The sequence below is a fragment of the Narcine bancroftii genome, chromosome 12 (assembly GCF_036971445.1).
Source record: "Narcine bancroftii isolate sNarBan1 chromosome 12, sNarBan1.hap1, whole genome shotgun sequence".
In the NCBI taxonomy this organism is placed as follows: Eukaryota; Metazoa; Chordata; class Chondrichthyes; order Torpediniformes; family Narcinidae; genus Narcine; species Narcine bancroftii.
Genome location: NC_091480.1, coordinates 84,077,984 through 84,094,054, shown reverse-complemented (window position 1 = coordinate 84,094,054; position 16,071 = coordinate 84,077,984). Strand labels below are relative to the sequence as shown.

Here is a 16,071-nt window from a genome sequence, read left to right as displayed (position 1 = left end):
TTTGACAAAGATTTCTTTGGAGCCGTGTTTCATATTCCACAAACCTGTTAACAAAAATGATCTGCTGGTCCCTACCCTGTGGAATGGAGCATGAGCATACGCGATCTGACTGTAACGGATTATCTCATCAATGGAAATCAATTTTCATAGAGATTACCGTTTCCTCCACAAAAAGGTTGGTAGATTCCAGAGGGCCAGTGGAGGCAAACACAGATCCAAACGCTCACCTTGCTCTTGGTATCAACAGGAAGTTTTGACATAGTATTGTTGTAGATAACTTTCCTGCTGGCTGTAACATCCACACATGGGACCACTACACCCACTCACATCACATGAACTCAGATAGTTTATGACCATTATTGCCTTATTTGAAGTGGAAATAAAATATCCAACACATTGGCATTTACCAAATTTATCCAATTTTTGCAAAGTACACACATCCTGAGGATTACATGTATTTTTCCCTGCTTATATTAACAATTATACTTTCTTGGTGTTTTTGTTTTTCATGTTGGCATGCATATTAAAATACATTTTGAAGTGAAGTGATAAAAATGTCTTTATATGTTTAAAATTTAAAGGATGATTGTCCAGAATTTGGATTTCATATACTTTTGATGGGCCAGCTATTGTAGCCCGATCTGAAGTATCAGAAAAACTGTAAAATCAAAACAATCTAGTGTTAAAGATTCATCAGAGGGACTTAATGAAGGATCCAGACTCAAAATACTGACTGGCCACTCCTACCCATGGATGTTGACTGACTTGCTGAGGTGCTTCCAGAAATTCTTTGTCTGCTTCAAGAATTATTATTTTGGTTTCCTCTCTTTTAAGAACATTACATCTATAACCTGCATGCTTCACTTGTGAAGCATGTGGCAGGTCCTTGTTCGACAGCATCCTTGGCTAGCAGATCCATGGAGAGTAGGCCACTGATCTGAGGGAAAGATATATTCCACAGCCACAATATAGAAAATGAAGGAGATATGGAGAGGGAGAGGGAGAGAGAAGCAATTACAGAACATAGAGAGGAGTAGAATTGAGGCAAGTTGGCAGTGATTTAAGGGCTATGGCTTGGTTCACCCCCTCTAAATAACTTGCTCTATTGTTATAGATAGTCCCTTACCTCTGCAATCTGCCGCACTTTGGAATCACAGATTGAAAGGTCTATGCACTAGACCTAGTTTTCAAACTGCCCCCCAAACTCCCATTCCACCTTAAGCAATTCCTATGCTCTGCGATTGGTAAAGGTGGGATATAAGTGGGAAGGGAAGGTGGCGAACCACTGCTCTAGACCCAATTGTTACTGAAATATTTTGCTTGAGAAAAATTGTCATTGGCCCATTTCCTTTGGAGTTTATGAAACCATGCACATAACGAGTCAATGAGGTAGGATTAAAACAGTGGCTTTCAAACCTTTCCTTTCCACCCACGTACCACCTTAAGCAATCCCTTACTAATCACAGAGCATATGGTGGAATGTGAGTTTGGAGTGGGGGGGGGGGATAGTTTGAAAACCACTACGCTGGAATTTCAAGTTTACTGACTCCATGATATTTATGGAAGATACGATGAGCATATTTATTTTTAAATAGAACATTTAGGAGATACCTTTATCTTATAAAATCTATGTACAGGGTTGGAGGTGTGGCAAATTAGGTGCAAAGTGGTCCACTTTCTTTGCAGGTGTTTTGTAATGTGAAACTTGCTGTAACTCACCAATGGATTAATTCCTTCTTAAGGATAGTGTATATACTCACATAATCATTGAATTTTTTTGGACCAGTTTTTTAGGTTAAATTGAGAGGGGGGGGGGTCGACTTTTACATAGGTCATACTTTTGACTGCGTTAAGTACCTGCATTGTTCAAGGTGTCGACAGCTTGCATGGCGAGTCCACGTTCAGGGCCTCCTGAGCTCAGGTGGGTGGCTGGGGGAAGGATTCACAGCCGGGGTGTTGGGAGCTCCGGTGGAAGGGTGGCCGGGTCACTGGGAGCTCGGAAGGGCAAGTGGCCAGGGTGTCAAGAGCTTGGTTGGGCTGGCGGTCGGGGCCAAAAAAAGGGGGGTCAACGTTTACACAGGTCATATGGGCCAAAAGAAAGGAATGGGGGAGCGGGGTCAAATATTACACAGGATCAACGATTACACAAGTACATATGTTAAATGAACAGCATCACAGAACTCAATCCCCAAACTACCCAGCAATCATCTCAAAGATTCAACAATCTCGTGCATTAATCTCCCATTATTTGTGTTGTAAGAAACCAGAGATGTGGTTTTGTGAATCAAAACACTATTACCAATACTGCAATCTTTGGATGAGAATAAATATTTAACTCCTTTCGGTGTCAGCCTCTCGTTAAACCAATTAGGAGTATTCAGGTGGAATAACTCCTATCAACCTTGTAAGCCTATTTTCGACGAAAGCACATCCATGGGAAATTTTTAAGGAGCTGAATCCCCAGGAGGATTTTCTGGCAATTAAAATGTAACAGATGAAATTTTTATGGAGCCTCTGGAACTCTCCATTTCCTTGAGTCCAGGAATTTATAAAAGCTGCTCTTTTATGGCCTCTGTCATTTGATTAATTACGTATTTAAAACTAGGCAACAACTGAGCTATGAAATAAATCCCATCTAGAGGCACAGTTAGTGCAATGTGGCAGTGATCGGGACTGATGGGGGGGGGGGGGGTTTCAAATGGGGGGGGGGGTTTGTATGTTCTCCCTGTGTCTGTGTGGGTTTTCTACAGGTGTTCTGGTTTCCTCCCACCCTTCAAAAACATACCTGGGGCTGTAGCTCAATTGAGTGCAATTGGGCGGCACTGGCTTATGGCCTGGAAGGGCCTGTTACCGTGCTGCATGTCTAAAAGGCGGCACGGTTCGTGTAGTGGCCAGCACAATGCTGTGAAAATGCCAGCGACCGGGGTTGGAATCCAGAGCTGTCTTCGTGGAGTTTGTAACTTCTCCCTGTGACTGCATGGGTTTCCTCTGGGACCTCCGGTTTCCTCCCACCCTTCAAAAACATACCGGATTTGTAGGTCAATTGGGCTGCACGAGCTCATGGGCCAGAAAGGCTGTGTATCTAATTTTTTTTAAAATTTACATGTAAAATTAAAAAATTTAGTATAGACTATAGGACTATAGGACCTATAAAAGTTATTTTTTCATGTTCAGTAAAAAGTTATGGCGAGTGAGAGATTGCTACTTGCTGTAAAGAAGTCAAATTGCTTGGAAACAGTTAATGTCCATAGGTAAATTCTGGCAAGTCCGGTATACAGTAGGAAATGTCTGATAGACAAGCCATGGGGTTATTCACACATTCATTTGTTCCTTTGGAAGGATCGATGTACACGGCATCTTGAGCATAAACGGAAGGGTCATTGTTAAAATAGTTGAGTGGTTTCAGAAATAAGCCAACTCCATTTCCGACTGTAGCAGTATTCGGAACATCTTCTGCATGGGGGATGTGAAGAAATCCAGCTGTTATCCAGGCTACTAGGTCCTGTTTCGATACAAGAGGCATGTTGTTAGATTGTTTGAAACACAAATAAAATAAAATCCCATTAACACATCATGCAATTATTCCTTGTGGACAGAAGGATTGGAAAACCACTGAGTCATAATCAAATTCATGGGCATATTTCTGCGGAGTTCTGCACTGCAGTGTTTTCACTCCTGACCTCCAGAGTAACCTGTTGGGAGTTTGCATAATCTCTCTTGACTATCTTGGGTTCCCGTGGGCGCTCTGCTTTCTTTCCACATTCCAAAGATGTGCAGATTAATTGGCACTATATATTGTCCCTGGTGCATAAGAATTTGTGGGGAGGGGGAGGGGGCTGGGGGAAGTGGCTCAGCACCTGAAAGACCCACACAGGCGGCAGGCGGTCAGCGACTCGTGGTCGAAAGATTCGCACAGGCTGTTTCATGGGAACCAGAGCTGGGTTTCGAGAGGGTGCTGAGGGCAAGAAGTGCTCCCAGATGGAGGCTTCCTGATCGTATCAGAGATTTGGACCTGGAGTTTGGGCTGTAATGCTTTGAGTAGGAATGGCTGCAGGAGCACTGGAACCAAATCCACTGACACCCAGTGCCTCTGATGGGATTTTCTTTTTCTTATTGTTAGGGATGCCAGACAATGCTCATGGCAACTCTTTGCTTGCCTTATGACTGACAAAAACTCAATATATTACATCTTTATGTATTTTTATGAGGGGCGGGTGAGGTCCTGCTCACCCTGGGAAAGTGCACGCGTAATACACCGCCTCTCCTTTCTCAGTGTAGTGATCACTGCGTGGCCCATGGTTGGAGCCAAGGGCTCCTTACACTCGCAGCCATCACTCGCCATCAGACCTGCCCCCCGCCCGCGTCGCTAGCATACATCAAGAGTCACCATCATCCAGCTTGACCAGGCGAGTGACTCCACATGCAATAAAAGCTGCACTTTCAGCTGCTCCATCAGAGGGACGGAGGAGGGTTGCGTCTGCTCGGCAGGTAGGCAACCACCAGCAAACCCCTCCTCCCCCTCAAACTAATCGAGTTTACGACTGTTGGATTGTGCCCCATCCGATTATCCTATTACCCTCCTCTAACGCTCGTTCTGGTGCTGACCCTGGTGTGGCCACTGTCCAGGTTGCCAGGCAAGAGGTCACTGCAAATGGACCCTCCATTACTGTGTCCATAGGAACACCTTCTCATCGGTGTCCCCCATTTTCACTGAATTTGCTACGTCATGGCATGGCCAAGTGTCAGGCGGTATAACTGGATGGCCTGATAAGGCTAACGAGCCCCATCTGCCCGGATTTGAAATCCAACTAGAAGGACACTCTGATGCAATGCCTACGACCCAGCTGTCATTGTCCCAGCGTGTTGAGTTGTGGCAGATGAACCCCAGGTGTAAAGGGTGGGGCCAGTATTGCGCACACTGCACCCCACCTAAAAAATCCACTGCACTGGCTCGAAGGACGTGCCCACATCTACGATCCTTCCTGAATCTTTGTCCGCGAAGCCAAGACATGATGATGACATGACAATAAAGGGAATATTGAACAACAAAAGGAAACTCAAATCAGGGAGATGAAGGATTAGTGTAAGAGCATGATATTCCATGTGGACTCATTGCTCCAAAAGGAGCTCTATGGCTTGATGTTTCTCTGATGCTACATGGGGCCCAACAAAAATACCCTCTTTGCCAAAGCCTATTGGCACTATTTGTAGCATCATACAAGCTGTGCTGTCTGATGTCAGATTATCCAACAGAGAGCTTTCCGTCTGCAAGGTTTACCATGACTTGCAACATTGCATGGCCTATCAGATGCCCAGGTTTTATATACCCACAAGGATCAGCGCCAGAACATATATTGCAGGAGGGCATTAGCGAGTTAGAGGGGGGCAGGGACTGACCTGTCGATGGGGTGGTTTTGTTGGCAGGGACCAACCTGTCCACGGTGGGAGGTGGGGGTTGCTGGCAGGGACTGACCTGTTGATGGGGTGGGGGGGGGAGGGGCATTGCTGGCAGGACCCAACCTTTCATTGAGGCCATCCCTCTGTCGTGGGATGGGAAGCTGGTCTTTTTATTGCGTCAAGCGTTACTAGATGCTGCTGGCACTTGACACATGCTTGTGACGTGGTCGGGGGTGGGTGGAGAGTTGCTAGCGTGCGTCAACCTAGACAATACGGACACGGGAGGGAATGGGGCGGGTTTGATCGCCAAGAATGGCAATGACCGTATTGGTGGGGGGGGAGGTTACAGCACCTCATTTTGGGGGACACCCACCACTCCTCCATCTGGGGAATCACATTTGTATCCACGCCCTGCAGGTCAAGGATAAATGGTCAAACAAGTTATTGCAGTAAAACTCAAGAACAAACCTCATTCTTAATGCTTTCGCCATTGATAAACTCATCAAAATAAATGGGGGGATTCCACATATTATTCTGATTGTATATACTGCTGCTTGTTTGTTCTCCATCTTTGTGTTTTGTCACTGCCAACTGGTATCTACAATAGATAAAACAATGTTTTTTACTGGAGTTGTCCCTGGAATGTAAACAGATTCAAATGTTGATGCATTTTTTTCCCCTCCTTTATAACTCTTCAGTATGCTTTAATCCTCGGGAAAACATTCCTTTTCAGCTAACAGACTAAAGAGGAATTTTTTTGGCATACAGCACGGTAACAGGCCCTTCCAGCCCATGAGTCCGTACTGCCCAATTACACCCAATTGCCCTACAACATCTGGTACGTTTTGAAGGAAACTGGAGCTCCCGGAGGAAACCCACATAGATACAGGGAGATCATACGAACTCCTTACAGACAATGCCGATTCAGATGGCGGTCCCTGATCCTGTAACATAAGAACATAAGAATTAGGAGCAGGAGTTGGCCATCTGGCCCATCGAGCCTGCTCCACCATTCAATAAGATAGTGGCTGATCTGTTCATTGACTCAACTCCACCTACCTGCTTTTTCCCCCATATCCCTTCATTCTTTTTTTTATGTAAAAATCTGTCTAACTGAACCTTAAATATGTTTAATGAAGTAGCCTTAACCGCTTCCCTGGGCAGAGATTCACTACTCAGTTTTTTCTCAGCATCTTAAATCTACTCCCTTGAATCTTGAGGCTGTGTCCCCTAGTTCTGGTCTCACCTACCAGTGAAAACAATTTTCCTGCCTCTATCTTATATATCCGTTTCACAATTTTATGTTTCTATCAGATCTCCTCTAATTCTTCTGAATTCGAGTGAGTATTATCCTCCTTGTAGGTCAACCCCGTCATCTCTAGGATCAACCTGGTGAACCTCCTTTGGACTGCCTTCAAGGCCAGTATATCCTTCCTCAAGTACGGAGACCAGAACTGCACCCAGTACTCCAGGTACGACCTTACCAGTACCTTGTATAATTGCAGCATGACCCCACCCCCCCCCACCCCGGTCTTGAATTCAATTCCTGTAGCGACGAAGGCCAACATTCCATTTGTTGTACCTCCAACCCAACTTTTTGTAATTCATGCACAAGCCCTCCCAAGTCCTTCTGCACTACAGCATGCTGCAAGTTTTTCACCATTTAAATAATAACCATAATTCTGACTGTGCCACCCTGTGAATGTCTGTTATCTGTGAAGGCATAACCACAGATTCTCTCCTATCAGAAGAGGGGTTATAAAATGGACAGTAATGGATAGACAAAGAGAGAAGGAGGACCAGAGGTAATGATTTTTAAACCTGTGACTACACTATACTTTCTTCCTTTATGTCCTTTTCTACATTCAAATATAATTCTTATCCTAAAGTCAATTCCAAGATAATTATAAAACATCTGAAGTGGAATTTTGTATGAGCACACAGATACAAGTTAGCCACATTTTTTCATCTTAGTACATCCCCATTGTGTAACTTCTTTTCATTATTGATCAATTAAAAACACCATGTACTTAGAAACATCGTTTACTTTTATAATAAAAGTTTCCATTATTCTCAGGAGAAGAACCTTCAGTGAGCATGAGGGAAAGTTTATACCTTTGCCAGGAGATGCCTTTTTCATCTGGACTATCTTCTGGTACACTGTCAGGGTTGAAGCTTACCACTTGAATCCTGTAACCTTGATAATGACCCCATTTATTTTTCTTAGCCGTGTTTACAAAATTCAGGTATCTGGGCATTTTTGTTCCAGTTCTGAAAGCAGCTTCATTCTCCGTCTCGAATATCTTTCTTTTCACTGTGGGTACATGTACCTTCTGGTCACGTCTCCATGGGATAGATTTGAGTTTATATTCAACATCTTTTGCTTCAAAAGAGTTAGAGGTACCTAAAATTGAGAAAGGCAAAATTAAATGAATGAATGGCAGAATGTGGGGAAAAAAAAGACCTTCATTTCCCAGATATGCCATGCTTTAGCTCATCTTGGAATAGGCATTTGTAATGTTCAGGGTGCTTTGAGCTCAAAGTTGAAATGCATCCAGGTTGCAATCATTCTGCATGTTTTGCATTAATGCAAAGATGAAATTGCTCTGTTACATACAAATGATGCACTCTATTAGCCTCAGTCAATTCCATTGGGTGCCTTCAAATAAAGACAAGCTATTGTAATAAAAGCTTGAAAGAGTTATGTCTTAATTTTCATTCATAAGATTAGTGTAATGCTATTACCATGCCAGGAACCAGAGTTCGAATCCGACACTGTCTGTTAGGAGTTCTCCCTGTGTCATCTGGGTGCTCCGGTTTACTCCCACATTCCAGAGAGGTACAGGTTAGAAAGGTCAATTGATCAAATGGGTGTATTTAATAGGCTGGAAGGGCCTGTTACCATGCTGTGCATCTAAATTAATAAAAACAGCCCTCTTTCGAAGCACTCGTTCTCAATCTTTATACTTCTTTAATTGAATATATATATATTGGATGATAAAATGCTGCAGGATCTCAGCCAGTCACACAGCATTCACAGGAAGTAAAGATGTATTACTGACGTCTCAGCCCTTCTTCAAGGCACAAACAAAAAACAGGAAGACATCTGATTAAAGACAGAAGAATGAATGGGAGGGGGAGGAGTCCAGACTAATAGTCAAAAAAGGTGTTAATTGGAAAGGAGAGAATTGATTTGACTCTGTGAAAGACAGAGGTAAAGGGAAAGAGAGAGATTTAGATGTATTTCAGAATTATTGTCAGAGTACATACATGACATCACATACAACCCTGAGATTCCTTTTTCCTGTGGGCCAGGCAGAATGACTGCTTATTGGAAGTACACAGCGTAAACATGTAAACAAATAAAAGAACTGCAAACAGATAATGAATGTAAACTGCTAATACGAAGAAAACTTAAAACAAAATCAATAAAGTGCACATGAAAGTGTCCTTAAATGAGTCCATGATTGACTTTGTTATTGAGGAGTCTGATGAAGAAGGGGTAGCAGCTGTGAGTCTTGTGGGACCTACACCTCTTACCTGATGGTAGCAGTGAGAACAGAGCATGTGCTGGGTGGTGTGGATCTTTGATGATTGCTGCTGCTCTGTGACAGCAGTGCTCCCTGTAGGACTGCGTCCACTGCTTTTTGAAGGGCTTTATGTTCAGGGGTATTGGTGTTTCCATACCACACCGTAATGCAGCCACTTTCCACCAGATATCTGTAGAAATTTGACAGGGTTTCTGGTGTTGTACCAAACCTCCACAAACTCTTGAGGAAGTAGAGTTTTTTCTTCGTGCTTTCTTCACGATACCTTTGGTGTGTTGGGTCCAGGAAAGATCCTCCGAGATAGTGACTCCCAAGAAGTTAAATTTGCTCACCCTCTCATCTCTGATCCCCCCAATGATCACTGGATTGTAAACCCCTGGCTTTCCCTTCCTGAAGTCAACAATCTGCTCCTTAGTTTTGGTGACATTGGGTATGAGGTTGTTACTGGTGCACCATTCAGCCAAGTTTTCAATCTTTATTCTCTAAGCTGCCTCATCACCTTTCTTTATACAATCCACCACCATGGTATAATCAGCAAATTTGTAGATGGCGTTATCATCCGGGCAATAACCAAGACAGAGCTGAGAAGGCAACAGAGGGAAGAAGAAGGGGGTGGGGGGGGGGAGTTAATGGAAACCAGAGAATATTATGTTAATGGCATCCGGTTGGAAGGCGCCAGATGGAAGACGAGGTGCTGTTCCTCCAATTTGCAAGTGGTCTCACTCAGGCAGTGCATGAGACCTTGGACAGACACGTCAGCAGAATAGGGTGGGGAATTGAAATGGGTGGCTACTGGGAGATCCACGATATTGCAGCAGACGGAGCTGAGGTCTATGTGTATTTGACATCTTGGATCAAAAAATGTTTGTATTTCTTTTGATGCTTCTTTGTACTATACACAGGAGTGAAATTATCAGACTTGTTCTATTTATCTAAATGTGGGTCACTTGCATTTATAAAACTCTCCATCAACTCTCGAGAATCAGAGGATTGTCTGCTCTTCCTCCCATGTCGTGTCCTCCCAGAGTTCTGCTTTTATCCTTTGGTTAAGGCTGTTTTATTATTTCCAATCTGCTTTATGTGAAAATCTGTTGTTTTTATTGCAGGTTTGATTTGAGACTTCCCCAACAGTTTATCATCCATGTTAAACATGTCAGAACTTCAAGAATATGTAAGCTTTTCAGTGTGAATATACCACCAATTCACATTGATTTTTTTAAGAAGTTGAACACATTTTAAACGTGGGTTCGGCCTTGATGTTCGAACATGTTCTGAATATCCTTAATTTTCTTTTTTTAGTTTTTTTTAAAATTGATTTTTTTTAAAAGTTGAACACATTTTAAACGTGGGTTCGGCCTTGATGTTCGATCATGTTCTGAATATCCTTAATTTTCTTTTTTTAGTTTTTTTTTAAATTGAGACATACAGCACAGTAACAGATCCTCTTGGCCCACGAGCCAGTGCTGCCCAATTACACCAAATTGACCTACATTTTGAACAGTGGGAGGAAACCGGAGCTCCCAGAAGAAACCAATACAGATAGGGCGGGGAATGTACAAACACCTTACAAAAGTAATGACCATAAAATTACTTCAACTGTTACAATAAATTCAATAGTGATGGCTAATTTATATATAACAATTCTTTGCTCAAACCTCTTTCAGTATCCTCTGGATTAATGATAATCCACGACTCAAGTCCATTTCATCAATGACTCACAATTTTGAGTTCCATCACTTTTAAGTGTTTTTAAACCAATCTTTCAAGGGACACTTGCCAAGTCATGTTTGTTTGTGCAATATTTATTACTGTGACCTGCAAACAATTATCTACAACTGACTTAGATTTGTTGAGTTGTCATCTAGTAAACATGTCACTTGGACCAGAAAAGTGAAGGACAAAGCAGAGGAGTTATCTTGAATTATAAAAATAAATGATCATCTGCGAAATGGAAGTTGCTGGATTTGGGCTGGCAGTGAAAGCGACTTTCAGGGATGGTGAAGGGCCAAGCCTTGCAGCGTTTCAAGGATGTGGATGAGATTTCTGAAATCAAGCTGTTGCTTGATGACCCTGGTGTCCATGTGAATGAGTCAGTGCAAGGTTGGACAAGGGCAGCGGAATTTTGCAATATTCTACGTTCCTTTATGTCATGTAATAGTACAAAACGTGTAACGTTACAGAAAATTGCCTTCTGCCTGCTGTAAAGATCGTTATTAGTGTTGCCCTTATAGTTAGAGAAAGAGAAGCAAGGAGAGTCCCTTTAGGGTCACTGATTCCCATTCAGTGCTCCCACAGCCTCTGCAAATGGACAGACTACTGTTTGATTCAGCCCGAGCTCCAGATTCAACCGCCGACACGATCACGAAGCTTTCAGCGCCCGTTGGGAGCCCTTCTGGCCCTCAGCACCCTCTCAAATCTAAGCTCTGATACCTGGTTCCCATGAGCCAGCCTACAGCAGCCCGTAGCCCACGCGAGTCCCCCAAACGCAGGTCACCCACAGCCTGTGTGAGTCCCTCAGCTGTCGAACCCCTCACTGGTCCACCGCTGTGTTTTCAGAGGGCGGAACGTGGGAGATTGTAGAAAGATGCGTTGGAATAACGAGATCAAAAGATTTTCATGCAGCAGAGGAAACCAATGGAGTTGGGAACCAGTCGGGACCAATTGGAAGGTAGAAATAAAATGGAGTTGGGAACCAGTCGGGACCAATCGGAAGGTAGAAATAAAATGGAGTTGGGAACCAGTCGGGACCAATCGGAAGGTAGAAATAAAATGGAGTTGGGAACCAGTCGGGACCAATTGGAAGGTAGAAATAAAATGGAGTTGGGAACCAGTCGGGACCAATTGGAAGGTAGAAATAAAATGGAGTTGGGAACCAGTCGGGACCAATTGGAAGGTAGAAATGAAATGGAGTTGGGAACCAGTCGGGACCAATTGGAAGGTAGAAATAAAATGGAGTTGGGAACCAGTCGGGACCAATTGGAAGGTAGAAATAAAATGGAGTTGGGAACCAGTCGGGACCAATTGGAAGGTAGAAATAAAATGGAGTTGGGAACCAGTCGGGACCAATTGGAAGGTAGAAATAAAATGGAGTTGGGAACCAGTCGGGACCAATTGGAAGGTAGAAATAAAATGGAGTTGGGAACCAGTCGGGACCAATTGGCAGGTAGAAATAAAATGGAGTTGGGAACCAGTCGGGACCAATTGGAAGGTAGAAATAAAATGGAGTTGGGAACCAGTCGGGACCAATTGGAAGGTAGAAATAAAATGGAGTTGGGAACCAGTCGGGACCAATTGGAAGGTAGAAATAAAATGGAGTTGGGAACCAGTCGGGACCAATTGGAAGGTAGAAATAAAATGGAGTTGGGAACCAGTCGGGACCAATTGGAAGGTAGAAATAAAATGGAGTTGGGAACCAGTCGGGACCAATTGGAAAGTAGAAATAAAATGGAGTTGGGAACCAGTCGGGACCAATCGGAAGGTAGAAATAAAATGGGAGTTGGGAACCAGTCGGGACCAATCGGAAGGTAGAAATAAAATGGAGTTGGGAACCAGTCGGGACCAATCGGAAGGTAGAAATAAAATGGAGTTGGGAACCAGTCGGGACCAATCGGAAGGTAGAAATAAAATGGAGTTGGGAACCAGTCGGGACCAATTGGAAGGTAGAAATAAAATGGAGTTGGGAACCAGTCGGGACCAATTGGAAGGTAGAAATAAAATGGAGTTGGGAACCAGTCGGGACCAATTGGAAGGTAGAAATAAAATGGAGTTGGGAACCAGTCGGGACCAATTGGAAGGTAGAAATAAAATGGAGTTGGGAACCAGTCGGGACCAATTGGAAGGTAGAAATAAAATGGAGTTGGGAACCAGTCGGGACCAATCGGAAGGTAGAAATGAAATGGAGATAGGAACCAGTCGGGACCAATCGGAAGGTAGAAATAAAATGGAGTTGGGAACCAGTCGGGACCAATTGGAAGGTAGAAATAAAATGCACTGATGATATAAAATTATGAACTGCCTGATTCGCTCTGGAACAGCTGTCAAAAGATGAATGGAGTTAACAAATGGGGAAGAAATTGTAGTGTAGCCTCTGTACTTCTGTTCATGAAATGTTCTGCACACAGCAGTCATTGATATATCCACACTGTCCTCCTGAAGAGTGTTTCTGATTTGTCAGATATACTTTTGGGGATATTTCTCCACGATGATGAGAATTCTTCTGTCGTCAGAATACCCGTCCCTTTGAGATTACTAGGCTGGCCAGCACGCTCTTTCATTTTAATGATTTGGGTGATGTGTTACTGCTTTATGCTGGTTTTCAGCCACGTCATGGCTTCTTCCATTGGCATAACTCTGATCCTCATTGGGAGAATGGCAACTACAGACTCCAACCTCTTATACCTGCACCAACCTACACCTGTGAAAGCAAATGTCCTAACGGTGCCCCGGAATGAGGGGACAAAGAGCTGAAATTTCTACAAGTAACCACGAGTGAATAAAATCTAGAACGTGCCCTTGTGAATTGTTTTGATGACAAAGTTTAAAACTTCAGAGCACAGGGGCAAAGAAAGGAAGGGGGGGGGGGGAAGCGTATTTGTTCCATTGTTAAGGAGGGCATGTGAGATCAAGAACAATCCCCCCCCCCTCCTCCTCCTCACCTCTGCTCTGATTCCCCTCCACCACTTTCTTTTCGAAAGGAAGGTGATTCGTGGAGCTGCTGCCAAGTGTACGGCGGTGCAATCAACTTGACCTACCCCTAATATCCAGGTCAGCTTTGAAGTGCAAAAAGTGAGTGTGAACGTTGCCCAACACGTCCTCTTCGAGTTTCCCCCCGTAATCTTTGGCTGCTTCTTCGGGGGCGAACGATGTCAGGGCGTACCCGGTGGGGGACACTTTGGCCTCGATCGCCCCGTTGTTGTGGAAGACGAAATCAAGGAGATAATCATAGTTGCCCACCGTTGCTATTGACCTGATGACCAGCACGTTGTCGAGTAGCCCCCCGTAGGTGTGGGGCGGGAACCAGTTGGCGAAGTGGCGGCGGAGGGGGATTCCCCGATTGTGCTCAAAGATACAAATGGCATTCCTGGTCCACTCGGGTCCGTCGCTGTTCATGAAGTGGACGGTGGAGACGAACGTGGCGGTGTAGGGACAGTCCACCCCTCTCACCAGCTCGTTGGCGCTTGCCCCAATGCCGTAGTGGGAGTCGAGGAACTTGCACCTCATTAACGCCGGCGTCTCTCCTCCGTAAACCGAGTTGATCTCCTGCAGGCTCAGCTCGTAGACCACCCGCTCGTTCTGGAACCGAACATCAAACAGCTGCAGCCCGTTCTCGGGGCTGTGGCCGAACGCGAAGTCCCAGTCGAAGTACCGAACGTGATTGTCCAGGACGTGGTATCGCTGGCCCTGCGGTTCCAGTGGCACAGGGCCATAGGTGGCAAAGTGCCCTCGGGGCTTCAGCGAGGCGTAGTTGAAGTCGGAGCGACTCCTTTTGCGGGTGATCCTCCGCACCGATCCCTTCTCGTACTGGGTCACCAGCTCGTCGACGCTGTCGAAGTACTGGCCGTTATAAAACACTTGCTTCACGACCCACCTCGAGGTGTTCCTGGCGCTGTGATCCAGCAGCGTTTCCAGACCCAGAGGGTGCATGAAGAAGCCGCTCACGTTTCTCAGGAGCATCAGCCAAGTTTCCCGGTCGCCCGTTTGAAAACCGCGGGGGGCCGAGTCCAGAGGGACCGCGACCACCCCTTCGGGCCCCCCGCTCTCCCCGAGAATCTCCGACAGTTTCTCCAAGCCTATCTTCGACTGCATGGTCTGGTACTCCAGGGAGGTCAGCGGCCGGGAGTTGAAGTGGAGACTCTTGTAGGTGCGAGCAGTGACGTCCACGTGGTCGGCTGGGTTGGGGAGGGGGCGCACGATGTATTCCGTGATGTTGGGCGCACTCTGCGCCCCGAAGACCACCACGGCTCGGGCTGCCCTCTTCGGCGGATCCCCTGCGCGGTCTAGAAACCTCAAGGCGTCCTCCTTCCGGGGAAGTTGCAACTTGATCATGTAGATGTAGTTATCCGAGGGGCTCGCCCGGCTGCAGTTCACCAGGGTCACGCCCAGGTTCTCCTTCAGGTACCGCTCGACCTGCAGCAGCTCCTGGAAAGAGAGATCGGCGAACAGCTGCTTCTTCTCACTCTGCTCCATCATGTCATAGATCTGGTGCGTGGCTTCGGGCAACGAACACGTCGCCGTCCTCGACATGCCCACCACCAGGATCCAGTTGAGAGCGATAATCGCCGCCAAAGCCACCGCCAAGACGGCGAACAAAACTTTCAAGTTCATGATGAGCCCGGGGGAGCGAGCGGGCGACCGACGGGGCTTTGTGGTGGCTGCAGCTTTGAGTGCAGGGAAGAAACGAGCGGACGGATTCTCTTTGGCAACAGCCCCACGAAGCAGTGGGTTGGTTGCAAGTTGGTTGACGTGCGAGTGTCAATCCCTATATTGCTCTGGAAATGTTAACTCTTCACGCACTTCCTCGGTTGGCTTCATTGCCCTGAAAATCCAAACTTCTCACTTGGACAAAAATCAGATTCGCCACTATCCCAGAGAATGAGAGAAGCTGCGGGGCCTCGGACAGCGTCCCTGGAGAGAAAGGGCGAGCGAAAGCTTGGATCGCGACTGAAATTGGGAAATATCAGGATTCCAATCCTCCTGAAATCATTTCATGTCAGAACGAGAAATATCACGACTCCAATCCTCCTGAAATCATTTCATGTCAGAACGAGAAATATCACGATTCCAATCCTCCTGAAATCATTTCATGTCAGAACGAGAAATATCACGATTCCAATCCTCCTGAAATCATTTCATGTCAGAACGAGAAATATCAGGATTCCAATCCTCCTGAAATCATTTCATGTCAGTACGAGAAATATCAGGATTCCAATCCTCCTGAAATCATTTCATGTCAGTATGAGAAATATCAGGATTCCAATCCTCCTGAAATCATTTCATGTCAGTACGAGAAATATCAGGATTCCAATCCTCCTGAAATCATTTCATGTCAGTACGAGAAATATCACGATTCCAATCCTCCTGAAATCATTTCATGTCAGAACGAGAAATATCACGATTCCAATCCTCC

General features: G+C 45.2%; 1 protein-coding gene across 1 annotated transcript; it reads right to left on the bottom strand.

Moving 5' to 3' along the window:
* Positions 1-396: 396 nt before the first annotated feature.
* On the bottom strand, positions 397-15,450 carry LOC138747750 (amine oxidase [copper-containing] 3-like). The gene is made up of 4 exons (XM_069907301.1): positions 13,697-15,450; positions 7,513-7,801; positions 5,866-5,995; positions 397-3,502 (listed from the first exon to the last, which is right to left on the bottom strand). Exons 1-4 carry the CDS (start codon positions 15,267-15,269, stop codon positions 3,239-3,241), a joined length of 2,256 nt encoding a protein of 751 aa, XP_069763402.1. The 5' UTR covers positions 15,270-15,450; the 3' UTR covers positions 397-3,238.
* Between the last annotated feature and the right edge of the window lie 621 nt (positions 15,451-16,071).